Consider the following 24,783-nt stretch of genomic DNA (forward strand, 5'->3'; position numbering starts at 1 on the left):
CTTGAAAGCCAAAATGTTCCTTGAGTCATAAATTGGCTTTTTTCCTATTTCAAGTCACATCAAGTCTTTCAAAGGCCAATGGGGGTGGAAACGTTTTATTAAATCCTCTGTGTGTGTGTGTGTGTTTTCATGAAAGGAAATCTCTGAGACTGAGCTTTTTGCTGAACCTCCAGTGTCTAGCTCACAGCAGAATGAGGAAGAGTGGCTCTGGAACAGCCAGGGCCAGGTGGAGACAGATCACTGGGGGTCTGAGTAGCTACACCTCTTTGCAAGTGCTCAGACACCACTAGGTCAGCTGTGATGTCCACTCCCACAGCCTGGCCAGGGAGCCTCAGAGAAGTTAAGCAACCCAAAGCAATTCAGCCAATGCATGTAAGATTGCCAGCAGGCCTCTCTGAGGGCAGCTCCTGACAGAACTAGTCCCCCAAAGAGCTTTCTAATTCCTGTCCTAAAGGATTCTGGGGCTGTCACTTCTGAACACATCAGTCCCCGCAAGGCCACAAAGTTCAGGGCTGACTGACCCATTTACAAATACAGACCAGGAGCCTGCATGTGGCACGCTGAGTTAAGCTGCCATCTGCAGCACTGGCATCCCATATGGCACTGTTTGAGAACCAGGGCTGTTTCACTTTCAACCCGGCTCCCTGCTAATGCTCCTGGGGAAGCAGCGGGGCGTGGCCCAAGCGCTCAGGTCCCTGCTGTCCATGTGGCATGGTCTTTATTCATGTGCAATGCCAGGCAGAGAGATAGTGTGAGCAGGCCCTGAAGGCTGCCTCCAAGGAAAACACCCCACCCTCCCTGCCACACATCCTACCCACCAGGGAACCAATCAGGCACCTTCTCCCCTGTGGGACTGCCCCTTCCCCCAGCAGGCTGTAGGTGGCCCTGGCTCCCTGGCCTTCTTCCCCAGCTGTTGCTTGTCACAGAGATGCCAACGGCCCTGTCCCCGTCTCCTCCAGCCACAGCCCACAGCTCAACCGCCTGGTCCTGAGGCAGGGGCCTTGCCAAAGCCTTCCTTTATTGTCCCCAGGCTCTGGCTCATTTTCTGCATGGCTGAGGAGGAGTCACCATGCAAATGGTATTCACTTCCCCTGTCCCAGCTGCCAGCCCCCCCAGAGAAGACAGCAGGGAGCCTGTATGTGCAGTATGGGACGAATGCCCGGAGGCAGGCCTGTGCCCTCAACAAGCCCTGCAGGGACCCAAGTGCTTAAGCCATCCCCTGTTGTCTCCCAGGGTACATGTTAGCAGGAAGCTGGGTCAGATTTGGAGAGGCTGGATGAGAACTGGCATGCCAGTATGTGGGTGTCCCAAGTGATAGCTTTATGTCCTGTGTCACAAGGCTTACCCTTCCAATTAACACTGACAGGAGACCACTGGAGTCGAGCAGGGCCCAGTCAGGTGGCAGAATATCACTCAGACTCGTAAGTTTCATGGGACAGAAGCTCTGAAGAGAGAATGTTCCAGCGACACTCTACGAAACAACCAGCAGGTTAAGAACAGGCGCGGTGGCTCCGGACTGACCTGTGTTTCCCGGCATCTGAGGTAGAAGCTCTAACCCTCGGTGTGCCTACGGCTGGAGACGCGGCCTGTTAACGAACAGGGCGACGCAGGTTACACGGAGCCTCCGTCAATGAGGAAGTGACGAGCCGTGCTTCTCCTCAGGAGGAAGGTATCAGTGAGAAGGCCGAACGACGGGCGAGCTCCGCCATCTTGGCCTTCCCCAGCCCAGCGCTGTGAGGAAGCGACTGTCCAGGCACTGCTCCCTTCCCGGGGCTTCGTTCCCGAAGCCCCAGCTGTAACGCACCTGAAGGTTTAAAACCTAGGCTTTCAGATACTGCCTTGTGGAATTAGGGGCGAGTCCTTGAGTTTCAGGCTGACGAGCATTTTCAGCCACAGCCCCATGTCCCGCCCCTGACGGAGGAGGAAGTCGCCTCTGCAAGAACCGGAAGAGCCGTCTCACCTTGGCTTCCGCTGGCCATGCCATCGGCCTAGCCGGCCTCCGTCTCAGGAGGCAGAGGCCGAGGCTCTGGCCAGCAGAGCGGGACCAGCGCAGCGCCAGGACGGTCGAGGCAGGAGCCGCTTGCCGACACGTCCCAACATGTGTTTTCAGTAAAGCGCGCGGTCTGTGGCCGCTTTCCTCCCTTATCGCTCCCCTGTGACCTTTGCTGGTTACAGACTCACTGACTGGAGCCAGGTGGATTTGTCTGATTTTTGTTGATGGTTATTAGGAAGAGGAAGTGCCAGAAGGGATTACCTCAAGTTTAAACCTATTTCCAGCAGTCTCTCACCCTCTTGCGGTCCATCCCCCCACCTCTCCCCGGCCTTTAATTACATAGCTTGGGTCTGTTTGGTGAAGAAGTGGTCAAAGATGGGCTTTGGACTTTTTTTTTTTTTAATCTCCCGCGGGATCTGTCGGGACTGGCAGCCTGCCCTCTGAGCCCATGCTCCGGCCTGGGGGAGGGGTGGCGGAGTGAGGCAGAGATGAACCCGAAAGCTGGTCAGGAACATTGCTCAGAGTGCTTCACTTGGGAGTTGGATCCGGCAGCTCCTCTCTGGCAGGCCAGGCCCTTTGTGGGTGCACAAGGGGGGGGGGCGGGAAGGTGTTGGGACCTCCCACCTGGGGCCGGGAGTTGTTTCTGGGACCCGCAGCCCTCGGAAGAGCCTCCGGGGCCGACCCATGAGCAGGGGAGCAGGACCCACAGCACACTGCTGCCTCTTTCCTTCTTGCTACCTATATCCTAGCAATGCCAGGATATGCAGCCCAGTCACTGTGGCAGGTGATTCCTGTCTGGGTTGATCACCCAGCCACTCACTGTGAGCAGGCTCCAGGCCTTCTCTGCCGCACGTGAGCCAGCGGCTCCCCAGAAACCATCTTCCCCAAGCCCATCCTAAGCTGAGGAGCATACAATACTACAGGCAGCCTGGCACAGTATAAGAGCTATGGATTTGGAAAGCCCAAGTTCAGAGACTCATTTTGCAATCTTCTTAGCTCTGTAACTTTAGGAAAATCAAACCCTCCAAGCCTTAACTTCATCTGTGAAATAGATAAATTCCTTTCTCTTAAGACTGTCATGAGAGACCAGTGTGGTAGTCTAGTGGCTAAAAGTTCTCACCTTGCATGCACTGGGATCCCATGTGGGCGCTGGTTTGTGTCCTACCTGCCCCACTTCCCATCCAGCTCCCTGCTTGTGGCCTGCGAAAGCAGTCAAAGATGGCCCAAAGCCTTGGGACCCTACACTCGCCTGCGAGATCAGTAAGAGGCTCCTGACTCCTGGCTCAGATGGGCTCAACACTGATCCTTGTGACCACTTGGGGAATCAATCAACAGACTGGGAATGAAGCAATGTCTCCTCCTCTCTGAATATCTGACTTTCCAATAAAAATGAATAGATCTTTAAAAAAAGGACTGTCCTGAGAATCTATCAGACTACCAAGCATGCAGCACAGTATGTAGCAGGGGCTTCCAAAGTGTGTGTGATTACCAAGGCACATGACTTACTTCTGGGGGGGGCTGCCTGTGTGCTTGCCCTAAGAATGACCTTCCAAGAACACACAGCCTCACACACGACCCTGTGGGGCACAGATCTGCACCCCAGGCCCATTTGTAAGCAACAAAGTTGTACGTAACTATAAGGTGTCCCCTTTGACACCTCCTTTAAGCACTTCCTGTGCTAACTGCAGATCTGGTATGCTCAGGAGGGCCAGGGTGAGAAGAGGCTTCCACCCCAGGGGACCTAGAGGCATTTCACCTCTACCGTGTTCCTAAGCCATGGGTGCTTCCTAAAATACATGGACACAATGTAGAGAAGGTTCCAAGGATTCACACACACTCCTCGCGCGCAGTAGCCGGCCTATTCTGCCTGTTCTATCACGGTGCAGCATGGTGCTGCGAAGCCTTACAATTTTTAAACCTAGGGCTGCTGGAGTTAGGGAAACTCAAGCAACTGGCAAATGTACATGGAAAACCGTGGTGGCGATAAGCTGCTGACAGGCTGTGCCTGCGCTTCCGCCAGTTCTATTTAAATGGCAACAGACCCCAGAGCAAACAAGAAACCTTTTGTGCTCTGTGCATCCAACAACTGCCATCCGGAGTCCACTCTGGACGTGGCTAAGGCTCACAGGGGGGTGAGAGAGAAGCGGCCTTTCCTGCTGTCTATCAGATAAATGCACAGCGGCAAGACCAAGCTGCTCTTCAATCCCGGGTTCTGAACGAATCACCCCACCTCGCAGCCATCTCTTTACAAGATCAAGATTTAGGAACAGGTTTCTAGAAAATTCACTGTGGGTCATTCAAGCCAACCCTGAGGGATCAGCTTGGGCCCCACCCTGCCCACCTAACAGGAGAAAGAGAGGAATGACTCATCGTGTAAGGGAGCAAAGATCCTGGAGCTCACGCGTTCTCCTGCACGCACCACTGTAGCCCAGAAGGAAGTCAAGATCCAACCCAGAAGACCTCCCAGAAAATCAGGCTACGTGGGAGCCTGTCCACAGGGGTTGTTTTTTTCACTGCCCTTTGAGTTTTGGGCTTCTTGGGTAAACAGCTTTCAGGAAGTGACACTTTTAGTTGGGATTTCTGGACTATCACTGCAGATTAGAGCTTTGCTCATCAGAATGTGGTTTTCCTGGCCAGGCAGTTTGGATGGTCAACTGGGAACTTATTACAAATGCAAACCCTTCCCAATCTCTGAATTTTAACAAGACCCCCTGACAATTCTTCCCCATGGGAAGGTTTGAGAAGCAGTGGATGAGGGCATCTGTAAAGCACTGGACAGGAGCACTGCAGGTTATGCACTGTTTCTTATTTGCAATAGATTTTGGCCTAAATGTTGAGAAATTTTTTTAAAAGATTTATTTTTATTACAAAATCAGATATACAGAGAGGAGGAGAGACAGAGAGGAAGATCTTCCATCCGATGTTACACTCCTCAAGTGAGCCGCAACGGGCGGTGCGAGGCCGATCCGAAGCCAGGAGCCAGGAACCTCTTCCAGGTCTTCCAGGTCTCCCACGCGGGTGCAGTGTCCCAAATCCTTGGGCCATCCTCAACTGCTTTCCCAGGCCACAAGCAGGGAGCTGGATGGGAAGCAGGGCAGCCAGGATTAGAACCGGCGCCCATATGGGATCCCGAGGCATTCAAGGCGAGGACTTTAGCCACTAGGCCACACCGCCGGGCCCAAATGTTGAGAATTTTTAAGAGATTTATTTATTTATTTATTTAAAAGGCAGAGCAAGCAAGAGCGAGAGAGCAGTATCTTCCATCTGCTAATTCACTCCCTCATTGGCCACCACAACCATATCTGGGCCAGGCTAAAGCCAGGAACTAGGAACTCCCTTATCTACATCTATATGGGTGGCAGGAACTAAAAATAATTGGGCTATCCCCTGTTGCCTTCCCAGACACATCAGCAGGAAGTTGGATCAGAAATGGAGTAGTCAGGAGTAGATACAGTACTGCCAGAACCACAGTGCCATAATGCTAGTCCCAATGTTGACTATTTTTTTTTTAAATCTGTTTATTTTTACTGGAAAGACACATTTACAGAGGAGAGGAGAAAGATCTTCCATCCTCTGATTTACTTCCTAAGTGGCTGTAACAGCCGGAGCTGAGCTGATCTGGAGCCAGGAGCTTCACCCAAATGGGTCCAGGGTCCCAAGGCTTTGGGTTGTCCTTTACTGCTTTCCCAGGTCACAGACAGGGAGCTGAAAGGGAAGTGGAACAGCTAAGACACACACCGGCACCCATATAGGATCCTGAAGCATGCAGGGCAAGGATTTAGCTGCTAGGCTACTGTACCAGGCTCTGTTGACTATTGTTTAAAAGTTCAACTAACAGCTCAAAAACTGCATGTTCTTCCCATATGAAGGCTCCCATCTGTATACATGAGAATCAGTGGTATTTTAAAGACATGACAAAAGTACTGCAGAATGAGCACTACTAACACAGGCTGGGTGAGTGCTAACAGTGTTTAGGACCACTTGGTTCTGGATGCTTGCTGCATTTGCTGTGTGACTTGCCAGATTCCAGCTCCCTTGCTGTGAACACGGGAAAAGGGCACCACTACCACTGAGTTTTGGGTTTCTTGGGTAAACAGAATCTGTATGGTTTTTAGGTACAACAAATGTTGAGAAAATGTAAACTGTTATTAGATTAGTATTGAAATCATCTGTCAAGCTATCAGTTTGCTTGAGAAAAGCTACAAGGACTTCATCTTGCCTTAGTCCAGGGCTAGCTCCAAGAGTCATGAGCAGTTCCTTTACTTAATGAGCTTAGCAATAATGAAAATCCAAATTATTCTCTTTGCCGCCTGCCTTGCTAGCTCAGAGGTACGTACCAGGGAAGCAGAAGGCACAGGAAAGGCAGGGAGCCCTGCTTGTAAGCAAGGGTATAAGCCCACTTTTCAGAGAACAGGCAAGGACGTGAGCAATCTACTATACAGAGCCAATGCAGCACTGTGACAACACAGACCCTCAAGGGGAATAAGAAGGGTTCAGTTACCCTCTCTGAAGTCCCATTTGTTTAAAGTCTAACCTGAGGACAGTAAAGCTGCGTGCCTGAAAGCTTGGACAGCTGAGTATAACATGCCTGTGAGGAATGCAGTGGAGTATGGACATGGGCAGTGCTGGGAGACCCACCACAAACCGGGTCTATACAAGTATCTGTGCCACAACAAGAATGTACGTGTTTCCTGGAGTCTAGGAATCTGATGTGGATTTGAGAGCAATGGAGTAGCTTGGTCTCTGTGAATGCTGTGTGATTCAGAGAAGACTCTGAGTCTAGGGACCCTTTGTCCTAACTGTTGCAAAAATCTGCTTGCTGTCTCCAACAACAGAATATGGGGAAGAGCAGATTTGGAAGTTGGTTTGAAAACACCGTCACTAGATGTTTGTCAGAACCAGTTGGAAAGCAGAAAATGACAAGATAACTTTCAGTGCAGCCACGAGATTCTTGACCAAGACTGGCGTCAGAGATAAGCAGGAAGGGTTAATAAGAACTTTCATGTTCCTGGACTGGACTGTAAGCTACATGAAAACAACAAATTCACAAAAGCAAATCTGAAAAACAGCAAACAGTTACTCTTTGGATGCAGTGGCACCAGAGATAACTTTTTCGATGTGCTTGTTTTTTGTTTTTTGTTGTTGTTTTTTTTACAAAACCAGAGAATTTTTGAAATCCCTGTAAAATGCTATGGTGGCAAACAGTTCTATCCAATAGTTCCCAGCCAAATGAAGGAGGTGTCAGGTGTTCACCCATGGCAGTAGCTTGCAAATCATTTTTGGGTCTACAGATACCTTTAAAAAAATATGTATTTATTATTGGAAAGTCAAATATATAGAGAGAAGGAGAGACAGAAAGGAAGATCTTCCATCCTTCTCTTCCTTGGGGAGGAAGATGATTCACTTCCCAAGTAGCCGCAACAGCCGGACCTAAGCCAATCCAAAGCGAGGAGCCAGGGGCTTCTTCCAGGTACCCATGCGGTTACAGGGTCCCAAGGCTTTGGACCATCCCTGACTGCTTTCCCAGACCACAAGCAGGGAGCTGGATGGGAAGCGGGGCTGCCAGGATTAGAACCGGTGCCCATATGGGATCCCAGCGCATGCTAGGCAAGGACTTTGTCCTCTAGGCTACTGTGCTGGGCCCTGTACAGATACCTTTTAATAAACAGTCTTTCCTGATTCACCAACATATGAAGCAGACACAATACTTCCAACTAAATTCATTTGTACGCTCCACTTAAACCCAAAAATCAGTATATTAACAACTACAGGTTGGATACACATTTAAGTACAGACAGGATTCAATGATTAGAGATGTCTTAAATGTTGGACTCCTGCAGTGTTGGGGAAGACAGTGTAGGATACCCAGGGGATCAGGACAACTGTCAGGCACTCCTCCACAGAGGCCTCCAGATGTCCTGAGAGGTCACGGGCAGGAAAGAATGTCTCCAGTCTGATGGCAAAGAAAAACGAATGCAGGACCTGGTGCAATAGCCTAGTGGCTAAATCCTCACCTTGTATGAACCAGGATCCCATGTAGGCACCGGTTTGTGTCCTGGCTGCTCCATTTCCCATCCAGCTCCCTGCTTGTGGCCTGGGAAAGCAGTCGAAGATGGCCTAAAGCCTTGGGACCCTGCACCCGCATGGGAGACCCGGAAGAGGCCCCTGGCTTCAGGTGGGCTTAGCTCTGGCCGTTGTGGCCACTTGGGGAGTGAATCAGTGAACAGATCTTTTTCCCTGTTTCTCTTCCTCTCAGTAGACTTGATTTTCCAATAAAGATAAGTAAATCTGTATTTAAAAAACAGAATGAAAAACAAATGCAGAAGAGGCATGAAGGGGTGAGACCAGGAGCACAGTGGCACAGGCACAGCTATGCAAAGCTTGGGCCAGGGGCGCTTGGTGAGGCTTGGGATTGCAAGGGGAGGGGCGGAGAGCAGGGACCCTCAGCCCCAACTCCTTGAAGTAAAAAGGTGTGGGCTGAGCAAAGGGAGAAGGAGGACAGAGAGCAACTAGGGCTGAAACCGCCCAGGCTAGAAGCTGCAGGTAAAGGAAAGACGAAGTGGCCCCGGAGAAAACGGTCCTTATGCTGTGCATGGGAATTTCACAGGAAAACGTGAAGGGAAGTAACAGTGAGCTAAGAACACTGTCAGGGAGGTGCCCAGGACACCCGAGCGGGACACAGGAAGAGCCAGCAAAGGAACAAAGAATTCAAAGTGCAGAAAGAATCAAGCAAAGGATAAACAGTTCAAAGGCTGCTTTCAAAACGTAAGTCCACACAGAGATAGCGTACTGCAAACCTGGTAGTGTAAAACAAACGGCCTAAAAGGAGGCCAGAGGCTCAGCTCCTAGAATCAGCTAAGGAAATTAGAGCTGACTGCAGATACAGAGGGCTTTGGTGGGACTAAGTGTTGAAAAATTATTTGCCAGGTGGACGAAGGCTTTACTTGGATGGTGGTAAAGAGTGTGAATAATTCCTTTTCCAGTATTCTGTAAGGATCCAGTGAACATGCCTGTAAGTTCCTCCATGAATACGTGACGGTATTACCAGAAAAGCACATCTAAGTCACCCTCATCCAGCATGTGGGAACCAAGGAGGAAGAGATGGTCTTGTTTATCAGGGATGGACTAATGACCATCTTTAGGAAGGAAGGCAGAAGTGAAGAAAGACAGAGTCCTGGACTGCTCAATGGCCCCAAGAAGGAGGCAGTTGCCCTCGTCAGTTTGAATTACAGCTTTGATTGTCCTGCCCTTGGACTGAAGAATGTTGCTGCTCCAAGTGCCACAAGGAGCTGTCCTCTGTGTACCAGGAACTGCACCTGCATTTGCCTAACAATGGCCCTGAGAGACAGTATTCTGGCATAGAGATTAGAAAACCAGAACTTGGACAGGGTACAGTGAAAAACCGAAGTTATACAGCTGAAGTGGGGAGCCAGGCTTAACCAAGACCGGCAGCCTCACTCTGGAATCTTGCCTTGGCAGCTGGGTCTTCCAGGCCTCAGGGCCTCAGGGTGCTCCCTGCCGGGGTGACCCATGCAGGTATTTGGCTGTATAGATATTTCTAGTGCCACTATACTGAAAACTAAATTAGCAGCAGGGAATCGGAGCTTAAGAAACACAGAAAGCTTCTTACATAATGACACAAGGCAGAAGCATGATGACACATTATGATTTCTTGGACTGAAAAGTAGTCTGATGTTCTGCGCAATCCCATCACCAGGGGCTCTTATACAAACTTGTGTTTATACCATTTCCAGCATAAAGCTGTAGACTTCCTAACTGGCTAATAAGAATGGATCCTCACCAAATGAAGGTCCAAAACAACTATAGTCAAGAAGCCAGAGTACAGCTGTTCACAATACATAGAACCTATATGTTCCCTTTCTTTATTTCTGTGTATTTGGCAAAGAGTTAGGGATTTTCCATCCATTAATTTCCTCCCCGACTGTGATGGCCAAGAATAGGCCAGGCTAAAGCCAGAGGCTGGCAACTCAATCCAGCAGAGACCTAAGAATCGGAGCCACCACCTGCTACCTGCCAAGGTGTGTACTAGCAGAAGTTAGAATTGCCAGTGGAGGCAGGACTGAAACTCAGGCACTCTGAATGGAACACAAGCATCCAAAGTTGTGTTTTGTACGCCAAACACCTGTCCTGACACTGTGTTTCTCAGAAGTAGAATTAATCACTTCTAGGCCTGGTACCTCTCCAGAATTTCTGAAGCGAATAAAACACCGTAGATGGAGGCAAAGTCAAGGCCATCTGGCATCTGAAGTGTAGGGAAATGTTTCTTGGCTTCTCAAGCTGTCTGAGGTCATCAAAGAAGTGCTCTAGAGGGCTGGCTTGGATAAACTTATGACCTCTCATTGGCCCTGTAGTCTCAAAAAGTTTTATGGGAAGGCTACTAATAAACTATGTGTGTAAATGCTACACCAGCTAGTTAAAAAATAATAACTTACCTGCTACTGCTGCTCACTTATACTACATATTTTCTGCAAAACACATCTATTTACCTTTCCTTCTAATAAAATACACCCAGCAATAAATAAAAGGCAGTAAAAGTACCTGCGGATTGCTGTTAAAATTTGATATGTATTTTAATGACAACTTTTAGTATACAGTTTTTGGACAGATCAGGGATTATTTGAACGTAAGCACCCAATAAGGACATGACTGAGATCAACACCAAAGTACAGACATAATAATTTGTCCTAAGCACAGTGTCTGTGCCCAGAGAATTTAGACGGCTCCCCCTGAAAGATCAGATTGCATTTTAAAACGGTCAATATACTTCCAGCAATGAGTCACTGGCATAAAAATGCCACCATAAAACACTTCAGTCTGTTTTGTTTTTAAAACTGCAGTCTGGTGAATTTGGTTCACCATGCTCTTACACAAATGTTACAGCACGGAGTTGGGGGAGTCTTTATGATTTCAGGGCTTCTCTGTTTTATTAAGAAGTCCTCTCAAAAGGGATATGCAGCCACTCCTTCAAGATCTGAATACATGTTAAGGAAAGTGGCCTAAATAAAGGTGGAATTTAAAAAACAAACAAAAACCCCTGGTCAGTCCTAAATTGATTCTACACTTCAGGCCCATCCTCTCTGCATGGGGGCTCCCGGGCCACTGGCTGGCAGCTTTCCCTGTGGGCCTAAAGCATCAAACAGGCATCAAACTGGGTCTCCTGCTGCCCTCCTCCCTCGGCCCCTCTTACAGATCAGATCACCTGTCTTCCTGTGGCTTCCTGCCTACTGCATCTTGCTGGAACACCAAGGAGTGCCACGTCAACAAAATTTCTTCAGCATTTGCAACTGTTTGAAAATGGCTTCAAAAACTATGAGGTGTTCCCCCCAGCTATTAACACAGCTAGGTTCAGCAGCCGCCGAGGTGCAGATGCATTCCTTTTCCTCCTGCAGACAATTCAGAGGCTCCCAAGGTACAGGAAACACAGTCTGGGAACGGCAGACCCCGACATCTGTTGAAACTACTCTTCCATCTGTCACTGACTGTGGCCACTGACAACTACAGTTCTTGGGGTCTTGAATGGGCCAACTAATCCATGCCTTTTCCTCTGCACTTAAACCATTTCCAACAGGAAGGGGTCTGTGTGTTTTTAAAGATCTTCAAGGAAGAATTCACAACTCCTGGAACAGTCAGAAACTGCCCTGTGTCCTTTCCCCACACTCCAGACACACAGTCCTTCCTGTAGTCCTGCCATCAACAGGAAAGTCCTATAGCCAGGAGCTTTAAAAAGACCCACCAGAGCCCGGCACGATGGCGTAGTGGTTAAGGTCCTCGCCTTGGCATGCGCTGGGATCCCACATAGGCATCGGTTCTAACCCCGGCTGCCTTGTTTTCCATCCAGCTCCCTGCCTGTGGCCTGGGAAAGCAGTTGAGGACGGCCCAAAGCTTTGGGACCCTGCACCCATGTGGGAGACCCTGAAGAGGCTCCTGGCTTCGGATTGGCTCAGCTCCAGCCATTGTGGCTGCTTGGGGAGTGAATCATCGGACGGAAGATCTTCCTCTCTGTCTCTCCTCTCTGTACATCTGCCTTTCCAATAAAAATAAAATAAATCTTTAATAATAATAATAAAAAAGACCCACCTAAAAACCAAATACCGCTTAACACTTTTTGAGGGGCAGAGAGACAGACAATTCCCATCACTTGCTCGGTAACAGCAGGGACTGGCCAGGCAGAAGCCAGAAGCCTCCCAGGTGGGTAAAGGGAACCAAGAACTAACTCCAGGTGTCACAAGGATAGCAGGGACCCAACTCCTTGAGCCATCACCTGCTGAATTGACCAGTATCTGGAGCACAACAGTTACTTAGTGCAGACAGATGTCCCCAAACAGTACCTTAATCACTACATCAAAGGTGCACCCCAAAGAGAAATGTCCTGACCTTACAAGGAAAACCATTGAAAACACTGAATACAATGAAAACATTCCAATGAAAAAAAGATCTCTGGCACACATTAACTTACGTGTTCTGTCAGTTGGTTCTCCTCATCCTTCCTCTGTGGGAAGTCATGCTTTCCCCATATTCTAGTCCTTTTCTGGAAGCTCTGTGGAACTGATGAAGAAAGTCTGGCCATTTGTAACTCAGAAGGGATGAGTGTTAGCGACATGCTTAAACATTTGATTTTTAAAAAAGATTTTTTTATTAAATATTTGATTTTGATTTTTAAACCTAGGCAACTGCTAAACCACAGAAGAGTTTATGGCCAAAAATAGGTTGGAGATGTATGCAGAGATTAAACCCCATTTCACACATAAAATTTCAGGGAAAAAATATGTAACCAAAAAAAAAAAAAGGGAGAAAGATGAATTCCCATTACACCTAATCAGGTGACCTAAGGCATGAATCACTGAGTCAAAACCTAAGGGAGTAAAAAAAAAAAAAAAAATGCTGATTTTGCTTCCGTAGACCATAAGTTCCCACTATACATGTAATAGGCGTCAATGCTGATCACAGAGAGATATACTAAAATGATCGGCAACCAAACACAGGGCTGCCAAATGCAATCTGTGGAACGCTCTGTCATAACACAGAATAGGAAGCAGAAGGCAGAGCTTCTAAAACCTCACTTATAACTATGTAAAGATTGTCAAAATTAAGAAAAAAACAGAAAAAAAAAACCTCACTTAAAGCACATTTTAGGCGTTGCCACTGTGCAGAGGATGAGGGGCTGTTTTAGCAAGTTAACTGCAGCTGAAGGCTGCTCCAATCCTCCCCCTCTGGCTTGAATGCAAATCTAACACACCCAGGTAATAATGCCATGAGACCAGCCAGCATCCAGGCTGTTTCAGGGGTAAGCTGGCTTCCTTCCTCTTGTAGTCTCCCTAACAGACTTTGTCAGGCAATCGCCCTCTTGAGATTTCTTTTAGGTTTCTGACCCATTTTCTCGTTTCCCGAATTGCACACACCACACCTGAACCTTCAGACAACGCAAGAGTATTAATGAATACTGCATTCTTCCCAGAGCTCATCTTTGTGAAACTACTTCCCCCAGTTTCATTGCCTATAAACCTGCAATCACTAATGTATGGGGGAAAGTGTGTGAACCATCTCACTTCCTAAAGAAATAGTTCCCAGTGCAATAGCCTAATGGCTAAAATCCTCGCCTTGCATGCTCCAGGATCCCATACAGGAGCCAGATCTTGTCCCAGCAGCTCCACTTCCCATCCAGCTCCCTGCTGTCACCTGGGAAAGCAGTAGAGGACAGCCCAAAGCCTTGGGTCCCTGCACTGGCGTGGGAGACCTAGAAGCTCCTGGCTCCAGATCAGCTCAGCTGTGGCCTTTGTGGCCACTTGGAGAGTGAACCAGAGTATGGATGATCTGTCTCTCCTTCTCTCTGTAAATCTGCCTTTCCAATATAAATAAATAAATCTTTTTTTTTTTTTAAAGTGGTTCACATTAGTCAATGTTAGACTAGGCTAAAGCACACACACTCCTTTAGGCAGTCTGTTTCATACACCTCCAGCTCAGTTTCCAACCCGGGGAAATCCTCCACAAATGTGAATTCTATTTCATGTGTTCTGCATTCAAGGTTGAGAAATTTGCGTTTTGGGGCAAAACTGTGGCTCAACAGTTTAATACTCCACCTAGAGATGCTGACATCCCTTATGGGCACTAGTTCATAACCCAGCTGCTCCACTCTCCATCCAGTTCCCTGCTTATGGCCTGGGAAAGCAACAGAGGATGGTTCAAAGCCTTGGGACCCTGCACCCACATGAGAGACCCAGAGGCGGCTCTTGTTCTGGGCTTCAGACAGGCTCAGTTCCAGCTGTTGCGCCCATTTGGGGAAATGAACCAATGAATGGGAGATCTTCTTTTGTAAATCACTTTAAAAATGCATTTAAATGTATATTTTACGAACTCATCAACTAAAGAACTTAACAAGAATTAACTCTTAAAAAACACATCTTAGTAAGGTATGAAACAAGATTTTAAGTAAAACAGGCATTGAATTAACCCCAAAGTTTTAAGTAATATATTCATTCTACAAGTGGCAGATTCTGAGAATAACAGGAGGCCTGAGATGTTTCAAATGCCACACAGTAGAGGAAGTTCTGGGTTTATAGACAGGGAAAGTGGCCTCAGAAGAACAGCTCTCCATTCACTGCAGGTGATACCATCACCCGGGCTCTAAAACAGCCTCTCAGAATGGGATGTTACAAAATCAGCTTTTTTTTCCTTAAAGATTTATTTAATTTTTGTCGGAAAGTCAATCAGATATATAGAGAGGAGGAGAGACAGAGAGGAAGATCTTCCATCGCATGATTCACTCTTCAAGTGGCTGCAACAGCCAGAGCTGCACCAATCCAAAGCCAGGAGCCTCTTCCGGGTCTCCCACATGGATACAGGGCCCCAAGGCTTTGAGCCGTCCTCCACTGCTTTCCCAGGCCACAAGTAGGGAGCTGGATGGGAAGTGGGGGCCATATGGGATCCCGTTGCATGCAAGGCAAGGACTTTAGCCACGAGGCTACCGCACCAGGCTCACAAAATCAGTTTCCCCAACTACCTTTCCTCCTAAAAACCTCCCCTACTCTTCACCTACATCTTGCAAACTGCTTGTGTTTTTCTTTCATATATCTGGCCTCCTTTAGTAGTAGGACTCACAAAAGAATGAACAAGAGCACTTTTTGTGGGTGGTCTGAGCAGAACTATGCAAATATTCAGAAGTACACAGGTATAAGAAAAAGGAGTAAAACAGGAGAATCTTAGTTTAATAAATGCTGTGATTCAGTCTACTCATCTACCTTACAAACTGTAAATAATATTTAGGCTTAAAACTGTCAAACAAAAAATTTAACATATATATAAGTCCTTTATGAAAAAATTATTTAAATTCATTGTATCTTTTATCATTCCTGAGATTATCTTCAGAAAGTCTGAAATGTGAAGATCTTCTAACTAGCTAAAAGAAAAAAGGACCAATTAAATACAAACAGAACTTGAAAATTTAATACACCACATTTTGTACATGATTTAACTAGATTCACCACTGAGGTTCAGCAAAGAACCAAACTGTGGTAGTTATAGGGCCACAATTACTTTTCCATAAAATATACTCTGCTGGGGCAGGCCTCTGACAGGAGGCATCGTGTCCACATCCCATACTGGAATATCAGGATTCAGGCACTGGCTCTGTCCCTAGTCCTGCTAATGTATACCCTGGGAGATAGCTCAAATGGTTGGGTTTCTGCCACCAATGTAGGAGACTCAGCTTCAGCCTGTCCCAGCCCTGGCTGTTGAGGCTGTGGGAAACAAATCCCATCCCAGAAGAGATGGGAGAAGTTGATGGGAGATCTCTCTCTCTGCCTTTCAAGTAAATAAATAAAAATTCACATACACTCTCTCTCCTATTTAATATGTACACGTTCTGTGTCTTCTAGGCATGCTTGAATATAAAATGTGATGATTGGTGCTTGTAAGAATTAGAGCTAGACCCAGCATGGTAGCCTAGCAGCTGAAGTTCTTGCCTTGAATGTGTCAGGATGCCATGTGGGCATTAGTTCATGTCCTACTTCCCATCCAGCTCTCTGCTTGTGGTCTGGGAAAACAATAGAGGATGGTCCAAAGCTTTGGGATCCTGCACCCGTGTGGGAAACCCAGAGCAGGCTCCTGGCTTAGAATTGGTTCAGCTCCGGCCGTTGCAGCCACTTGGGGAATGAATCAGCAGACAAAAGATCTTTCTGTCTTTCCTGCTCTCTGTAATTCTGATTTTTCAATAAAATAAAAAGTGCTAGATCTTAAAAAAAAAAACAGGACCAACTGAGTTTTCATTTTATGTCAATTTCTACTGTGCCAACTTCAAGAAGACAGGGGTAGGTCGGGGGGTGGACATCACGAAGATTGCGTAGAGCTGGATATGAAGCTGAGGCCACAGCTCCATTCCTAGGATCTGCTTCTGAGGATTTTTAATCCAGTACCTTGCCACCTCTGGCAACCAATCTTTAGAATCAAATTATCACTTCCATTGGCCCTGACACTCCTTCTCTGCAGTTACTCCTTCCACTGAATACAAACAATTCATGGCCAAGTGGAGGAGATTTTAGTGTAAGAACATTGTAAAGGCCAAAAGAAACTTCATCTGTGCTGCTAATGACTCCTGTTGGGCCAGGGGCTCAAGTCAGACACTTATTTAAAAAAACAAAAAACTCATTTATGTCACTAAAAATCCTGTTGTTTCACACTCCACAGAAAATTGAATCCATTAATAAAGATGTTTAGTCTTACCAATTTTTAACGAGAAAATTTTAATAATGCCTTTTAAAATTTCCAGACAAAGCAATCGAACTTTCTGAAAAAATCGCTACACTTACCCCTTTAGGCACAACCATGCGTAACTCCAAATGGCAACAAGTCTTGTCATCACAGAAGAGACCTCGCTGTCCCAAAACCCAGGATCTAGGCTGGTTTATCCCAAAACCTGAAGATAAGTAGCAGTGGCTCCTCTGGATCTTCTTTCCAAATAATTTATTAATAACAGCCTCCCTTTTATCCAAGTTATTTTTAATTATAAACCTGCCAGGTGATAAGAGAAATGACAACACATTTTGCCCCAGACAGTAAGGAGTCCAGATGACTCACGGCCCCAAGTATACGTACCTCAAGAGACTACCATTTTCATAACAGTTGTAAGAATAAAGGGAAATTGGGCCCGGTGGCGTGGCCTAGCGGCTAAAGTCCTCGCCTTGAACGCCCCGGGATCCCATATGGGCGCTGGTTCTAATCCCGGCAGCTCCACTTCCCATCCAGCTCCCTGCCTGTGGCCTGGGAAAGCAGTCGAGGATGGCCCATTGGGACCCTGCACCCGTGTGGGAGACCCGGAAGAGGTTCCAGGTTCCCGGCTTCGGATCGGCGCACATCGGCCTGTTGCAGCTCACTTGGGGAGTGAATCATCGGACGGAAGATCTTCCTCTCTGTCTCTCCTCCTCTGTGTATACCTGGCTGTAATAAAATGAATAAATCTTTAAAAGAAAAAAAAGAATAAAGGGAAATCACCCTCCTGCCTAGGGTTTTAAAGCATATCAAACCACAGCTTCACATCTGACAGAGTCTACAGGGCCACAGAACCAGTAGAAATGGGAATGGCAAAGATGTCAGCTCACTGAATGAAAACATAAAACCAAGTAAGGCGCAAGGACCCCAAGGAGCAACACAGAGCCAGTCTACCATGTTTGAGTTACTATGATTTATAACCCTTCTATTTGGTTCTAAGGTGCATTACAGGTCATAAGAACTCTATGGTTGGTATAATACAATTTAAAAAATCTCCAGAGCATTTTTCTAAAGCTTCCTCTTCTCTATTGCAATATGCAAATTCTGAGCAAGATCATATGATACTATTATTGGCAGTAATCAATAAGCTCATTACAATGCAGTGTGAGCCTCCTGCGTGGTGTCAGCATCGTGCATTACACGTGGACTCTAGGCAGACTTCTTGTGCTGCTTCTGGATGTCTGTAGGCAGCACACAAGGGAACACGCACTGCTAACATACTCAGCTGGTGTTGGTTTGCGTAACAGGAAAATCTTGCTGCATTCTTGGTTTTTTCAAATATTTTATTTGAGTAACTGGAAATGGGGTGGGGGAATTAAATGGCTGACAGTGTGAGAACCACCGTTCTCTGAATTTACTTCAACCAGAAGAATATTAACAGGACTGAGGCTTCTCCACTTCGGCCGCAGGTATGCAAGTGCTCACAGGTCCCAGCCCAGCCAGCTGGGCGGAGCCCACAGGAAGGATACATGCAGGGCACTGGCAGGAAACATGGAAGTCCAGCATCTACACTTATGTCCACATAATTAAGCATAATTGGGAATTCCAGAATGATTTAATGTCTCTCTATTATAGTTCATTACCTCTTGGAGACTAAAGTTTACATATTTTTAGGAACGCATTGAGCAGGATATGAAAGGTGGGAACTTCCTGTATGTAAAATCAAGAATAGAACTGACCTTAATAATAATTTTGGTATTTTTAAGTACTTACTGAATAATTCTGTCAGATCAGAAAAAAAAACTTCCAACCAACAAAAGTAAATAAAAAAATTAAACACTAATCTACAGTAAAAGTTGCTACACAAGACATTTATTAATGTTCTGTTGTATTTACAGATTTAATATTGCAAACCAAGGTGAATTACCACTTGGGCAGAAAGCGCATCATTCTGTTTATAACTCATCAGATTCTGCTAACACACTGTAAAAGCAAGTAGTACAGCATATTAGGGACCATCTCCAAAGTTCCAAGCTTGTTTTTCTTTGCTTGTATACTTGATCCTCTGGGACTGCCATCATGCAGAGTATCAAGAGTTATATTTTAGCAATTCAGCTGCATTTGTCCTTGTCCTTTCTGTTATACAGTTACACCTGTAGATTTCCTTAGGTATACATCACACAATAAGGTACTGTAAAATCTCAAATACAGACTATATAAAAAAATTAATGTTTATTATTGACCAATTAAGAACACAGTTTTTGACCACATCTTTAATGTATTTTGCACTAGGATTGTTTCCAGATATTCACACAACACAACTGAATACATTTCTAGATTAATTTTTAACAGTAAATATGGATTAATGTGCAGAAATGCAATAATAACATAAGTTTTAACTTTTGAGAAAACCCCTTCAAATTGCCAGCATTCTCTGTATCTTACACTAAATGTTTGCTTCCAAATTCATTTTGAGATGGAGGATGAATAAAGCAAGACTGCCCCCTACTGACTGCAGGGACGTGGCTCATGCTATTTAAAATGGCTACAAACAATATATAAGGCATTATTGATACATCACAGACTTGATTGCAAGAGCTTTTTCAAACATTAACCACTAATGATTCAATGATTACAGAATTCGGCATTAACTATTAAAATTTTACACCTAGGAACAAATAGAGAGAAATGACCTTTTTCAACAGTACTTTATTTTTTTTAAAGCAGGTGATTATTCCTCTGTGTTCTGCATCTTGATTCACTTCCTGCAGGTGCTCTCTTGCTTCTTGAGAGAGAATTCATACACACAGGAAGGCCTTTGCCAGAAAACATCTGCCAGAGAAGGACATTGAATATTGAGACCCAGTTAGCTTGTTATTTTGGCTGGGAGAAGGATGTAGTCACAAAGGCAGGCAGGATGTTTGCAGACACAAGAAGTGCGTTTTAACGTAGCTCGAAGATTACTATATACTATATCATAGTACTCAGTAAATATTAACATTTCTGTTCTTGAAGTTCTCCGAGCCCCAGAACTAAAAACAACTGGAATGCTTTCTCTAAAACACATAAAAAGTCAGGAGTTTCTCTCTTCAGGCTTCTCAGCAACAGGGCAGAACAGAAGCTCCACTTTGCCCCTCCTCTTAATCCTGTCAGCAATGCTGAAAGTTGGGACAGGAGAGAATTCAAACGGAGGGGCACCTAATCCGCCTGCGGCTGCCACCTAACCAGAAAATTCTGTCAGGTCTACACAAGGACAGCTTCCACAGTGCTGGTGGTATCACATTTCGCTGAAACACAGCCTAGCAAAGTTAAAGAACTATGAACTCAGACATCAACTATTTTCCAAAAATAAATTTTCCTTCAACACCCATGTATATTGGGGCACATTTATCTGAAAATAACAAAAATGAGGATATTTCAAGAGTTCATGCAGAACACATATAATTAAAACTGTATGCATTAATTTTTAAGCATTTTTAAGTATTCTTGCATATGCAGCCCCAAATTAATTTTTTAAGGTTGAAACATACATGATTGCAATAAATGTTCTCAAAATTATGTCCATATATTTTGTGAAATGCAGGATTCATCTAATATTTGTGTGGTGCTTCTGCCTTTACCTCTCCACCTCTCAGGCCTGCCTTTGTGATCAGACAGTGCACAATGAGGAGAGACTGCAACACTGCAGCAACATTGCAGCAAATTCCCCATTTTGGAAGGGTCAGCACTCCTCCCTCTCCTGCTCCCCACCAAAGGTCTCACCGACTTGGAGGATGGAAGGCAGCCTTTCTGCCCCACATATGTATGCCGAATAAATCTTACCACTTTCTTTAAAGGGACCTTGGGCTGTCCCTGTGACCATACCACCTGTGCCGAGTAGGCTTTGTTAACAAAGACCATAGCCACTTACAGAGAAATCTTGGGGGATCCCGTGAACACTGGCAAGCTTGAACTGTATTTGGGGTTGCCTGATTAGAAGAATCACTATTCCTCACCCTTTCCTAGTAAAATGTCAATCTTGGAAGAACACAGAAAGTATTGCAGAGTTATTTTAAAAATATGTCTTTTGGGCAAAGTAAGTCTGAAGTCAGCTTTGAACTGGTGAGATCATTATCCAGTCAAGGAAAAATCAGTAAAACAAAATAAAGCCTTCATACTTCACATGATGGGTTTCCAAAACACCTAACTATAATTAAATATCCTCTGAACTAGAGGAATAAAGTATTCCCTGCATGGATCTGGATGGCAGGTTCTGACCCCTTTCCTGAACAAAGGACATTTCAGTCCCATAGGATATTAGGGCTGTTCAGGTTCTCCCTGAGGAGTCCCTGAAAATTAGCAAGGAAGTCATCAGAGTGCTGAATGCTGCTTTATGTTCCTAAACCCTTAATTCAGAGCTCGGGATGCTCTGGGCATGTCAGACAGAATTTCAAACTAACCAGACAGAAAAACAAATAAATGTTACTATGCCCTTCAACAGGCCCCTGACTTCAAACAATCACCTTCACGGCTCTAGCAGCTTGACCACCATGGACAGTCTCCTTCAAATCAGAACACCAGATGTGACTTTACAGGTAATGCACTCTCACAAAATAGTTCACAGATCAAAGATCAAAATAAATACAAGAAATCTGTCCCCTAGAGAAATCTTGAACACCGATAGCCACAGGGAAGTTTGTGGGCAACATCAGCACTCTCTACAAGGAGGACCTGTAGCACGAAGGTGTTAACTTTTCAATCTTGGGTAAGAGTTCATTCTAGGGACAAAGTAACATCAGACATGACAATGGTAAATGAATGGAAGACACCTGATAAGTCTTAATAGGTGTCAGGGCCCAGTTTAGTGGTGTCAGTGTCCATCTGTGTCCCAGAAGTCGTGGTAGAACTCCAATCATGACATGCCAAACACATTTATACATGCAAGAAAAGACTCCCCTAAAAACAATACATAATCAAAGTACATACTCCTTTAACACAACTGACTTTAACACAAACCTAAGCAGCCTACTTTTTATGTAAGTACATTACACATGTAAAATCCTGGTTTGTGGAATATCTGGCTTATGGAAAACTTTATTACACTATGCTTTTTTCCCCCTCTCCTACACTATGCTTTTTAAAAGCCATTCAGTTGCATTCAACAAGGGGTCAGTGTATTATATTCTGTTGCTTAAAATCTTCCAGGACTGTCCCAGTACCCAGCAAATCTAATCTGGGAGATACTTCATTTTCTTGAAACACACATTCTGAGATCACCGTGTCTTTGAAACTGAGAGCTCTACTTTCAGTGAGTAAACTATGACATACAACATCTGCTGGTTCCCCCAGGAAACAGGCTTAGTACTCAATGCATGTGAGAACACAGTTTCAGCTGGCTTCCCAGTCCTGACCCTCACATTCCCAAGTGCTGCATCCAAGTTGTGTGGTTGAACAAACTCCATACTTCCTTGCCTCTGCTTTGCTCTGTGCTCTGCCCTGGTAATTCTAAAACTCTTCCCCACGGGCACTCCTATCAGCTGGAATTCAACCTATAAATGAAAGCTGACCTCAGGGCCCGGCTCGATAGCATAGTGGTTCAAGTCCTCGCCTTGCACGTGCCGGGATCCATACGGGCGCCGGGTCTAATCCCGGAAACCCCGCTTCCCATTCAGCTCCCTGCTTGTGGCCTGGGAAAGCAGTTGAGGATGGCCCAAAGCCTTGGGACCCTGAACCCGTGTGGGAGACCCAAAAGAGCTCCTGGATCCTGGCTTTGGATTGGCGCAGCTCCAGCCGTTGTGGCCACTTGGGGAGTGAACCATCGGACGGAAGGTCTTCCTCTCTGTCTCTCCTCCTCTCTGTATATCCGCCTTTCCAGTGAAAATAAATAAATCTTAAAAAAAAAAAAAAAAAAAGAAAGCAAGCTGAAGTCAGCTGCTGCCCACCTTCTTTGCCTATGGCCTTCTACTGGCCTGGCCTCCAGGTGGCACTCAGTGTTTCACCACCATCCACATAGTCACCCAAACTCCAAAGAAACAGAGAACCAAGTCCAAGAAGAGCTATCACATTTTGTAAACAAAGATCTCTCCCCTAGTCAACCATTTTTAAAGAGTCCTTATTTCTTCTTTCAGGCAGCTACTGAGAAAAGAGAGAAAACAACTCCTATGGAAAACTGCAGGTCAACCAAAGAGGCTTGGCAGGGCTTGGCTCTCCTATTTTGGATAAGGAAGAGATTCCTTTCCCCTTTCTTTTCTTTGAATTTGACCCTCCTCAGTGCCAGAATGGTAACATCAAGTGTGACTCTGAAGAGGGCACCAGGAAGGCCTCCATGACTGCTTCTGTGAGACTCCTGGTAGCTTGTCAGCAGCCTGAGTGAAAGGAGCTGCCTTCATACTGCGGCACAGGGCTCTGCAGGATTCCTTCTCAGTGTCGTCCCGTGGGACCTTCAGGATGTAGGTTCAATCCAGCAGCCAATGCACTGGCTCCCTGAGATGACTAAGACTCCTACCTCCCCCACGATCAAAACATGAGATGAGGTCTTCTCTGCCATGGCAGCTCTTCTAACATGTGTTCATCAACAACCTCTTGCAGGAAACTCTCTTCAAAAACTAGTGACTAGGAACAGTTTGGAAACTGACTTGCCCAACCCTTCCTGCCACACACTATCACTCTAAAGCTGAACGGAGCCCTGTGACGCACCACATGATCAGACTTGAACTAGAGTATGTATTTTTTTCAATACCTTTAATAAATAAAGAGAACTCTGGTCCGGGGAAGATTTGAGAAAGTTTCCGGCATCTTCCGAACTTTTGCATAATTGATAAATCCCCTGAGAAACAGCAGAAAGCCTAATTAAAAAAAAAAAAAAGAAAAAAATATTAACTTATAATTTTCATATTGGGATCCCCTCTCCAGAAATATCCCTTTCGATAGGAGCGCTTTGTCACGTTTCTGCTAAAGCAATCAAAACATGAGCAATTTCCTCCAGAACCTGCAAAGGAGTCTCGCAGCACACTGTCCATTCTTCAACAGAGCAAACAAAAACTGAGGCCGTACTTACATTTGGATGCCTCTGTGACAAGTGTACCACAATCTACTTATGGATCCCCCCAACCAAAAAAAAAAAAGTGTTCCAAAGGTATTAATCACTCCCCACCAAAGAGAGCAGTTTTTGTTAGAAAAAAAAGAGAAACAATTGTCCTGGGGATTCTGTTGACAATACACAATGTTGTCCACTAGGTGTCAGGGTTCTCTTACCTATTACAGCAATTTTCATTTTCAATTCAAATAAGGATAATTAAAAGTTCATGAAGAAATGGGATAAAAAAGTGAACATCTTTCATAAACTGTGTGAAGACCTCTCATATTTCTCAATTCTTTTCTGACTGAAATTTTATAATCACAACAGAATCTAGTCACTCAAGCCTGTACTTTGAGAGTCAGTGTGGACATGCTTCAGAGACGTACAAGTTGTACTGTTTTTAAAGATGTACTTATTTATTTGGAAGGCAAAGAAGGAGAGGGAAGGGGAGGGAAGGAAAGAGAAAGAGATCATTTATCTGCTGCTTCATTTCCCAAATGGCCCCCAGAGCCAGGGCTGGGCCAGGCTGAGGCCAAGAGCCAGGAACTAAAAATCTGGATCTCCCAAGTGGATGACAGGAACTCCGTTACTTGAGCCAGCATCGACTGCTTCCTGGACACTTAGTAGGGATCTGGACCAGAGCCATAGTAGCCAGGACTCAACAAGTCTAACCTGTTATCCACACACAGTCCGCCATTGGTACCAGAGTCTTAAACACATTATAAACAAACAGCTTCACTGAGTTACATAGCAGGAATGTATGGCTGTCAGCCTAAGCAATGCATATCCCGCATCCATGAAGTTCCTGATGGGAATGGGTTCTAGGCCATACTAGCCTAACTCAACAGTAACACACCACCAGGATCTTAATTAAGGAAATAACAAGAAAGCCCAAAATAGGAGATGGGAAGACCCAAAACAGGAGACAGGAGAAAGTTATGTTAAAGAAGGAAGCAATCACATCTTCATCAGATACAAAATGACCCTGTTACTGTTTTTGTAAATATGATAG

At 45.6% G+C, this 24,783-nt stretch overlaps 1 protein-coding gene across 1 annotated transcript in view; it reads right to left on the reverse strand.

Annotated features, from left to right (window-relative positions):
• Positions 1-18,564: 18,564 nt before the first annotated feature.
• The window catches only part of NDFIP1 (Nedd4 family interacting protein 1), a 38,647-nt gene continuing 32,428 nt past the window's right edge, over positions 18,565-24,783 (reverse strand). Inside the window, exons 7-8 of the mRNA XM_004586506.3 lie at positions 23,433-23,538; positions 18,565-19,546 (exon numbers count right to left, since the gene is read on the reverse strand). Coding sequence (XP_004586563.2) covers positions 23,435-23,538 — 104 coding nt within the window. The 3' untranslated portion in view covers positions 18,565-19,546; positions 23,433-23,434. The remainder of the gene's footprint in view (positions 19,547-23,432; positions 23,539-24,783) is intronic.

Source organism: Ochotona princeps, chromosome 19 (assembly GCF_030435755.1).
Source record: "Ochotona princeps isolate mOchPri1 chromosome 19, mOchPri1.hap1, whole genome shotgun sequence".
NCBI classification, from domain to species: Eukaryota; Metazoa; Chordata; class Mammalia; order Lagomorpha; family Ochotonidae; genus Ochotona; species Ochotona princeps.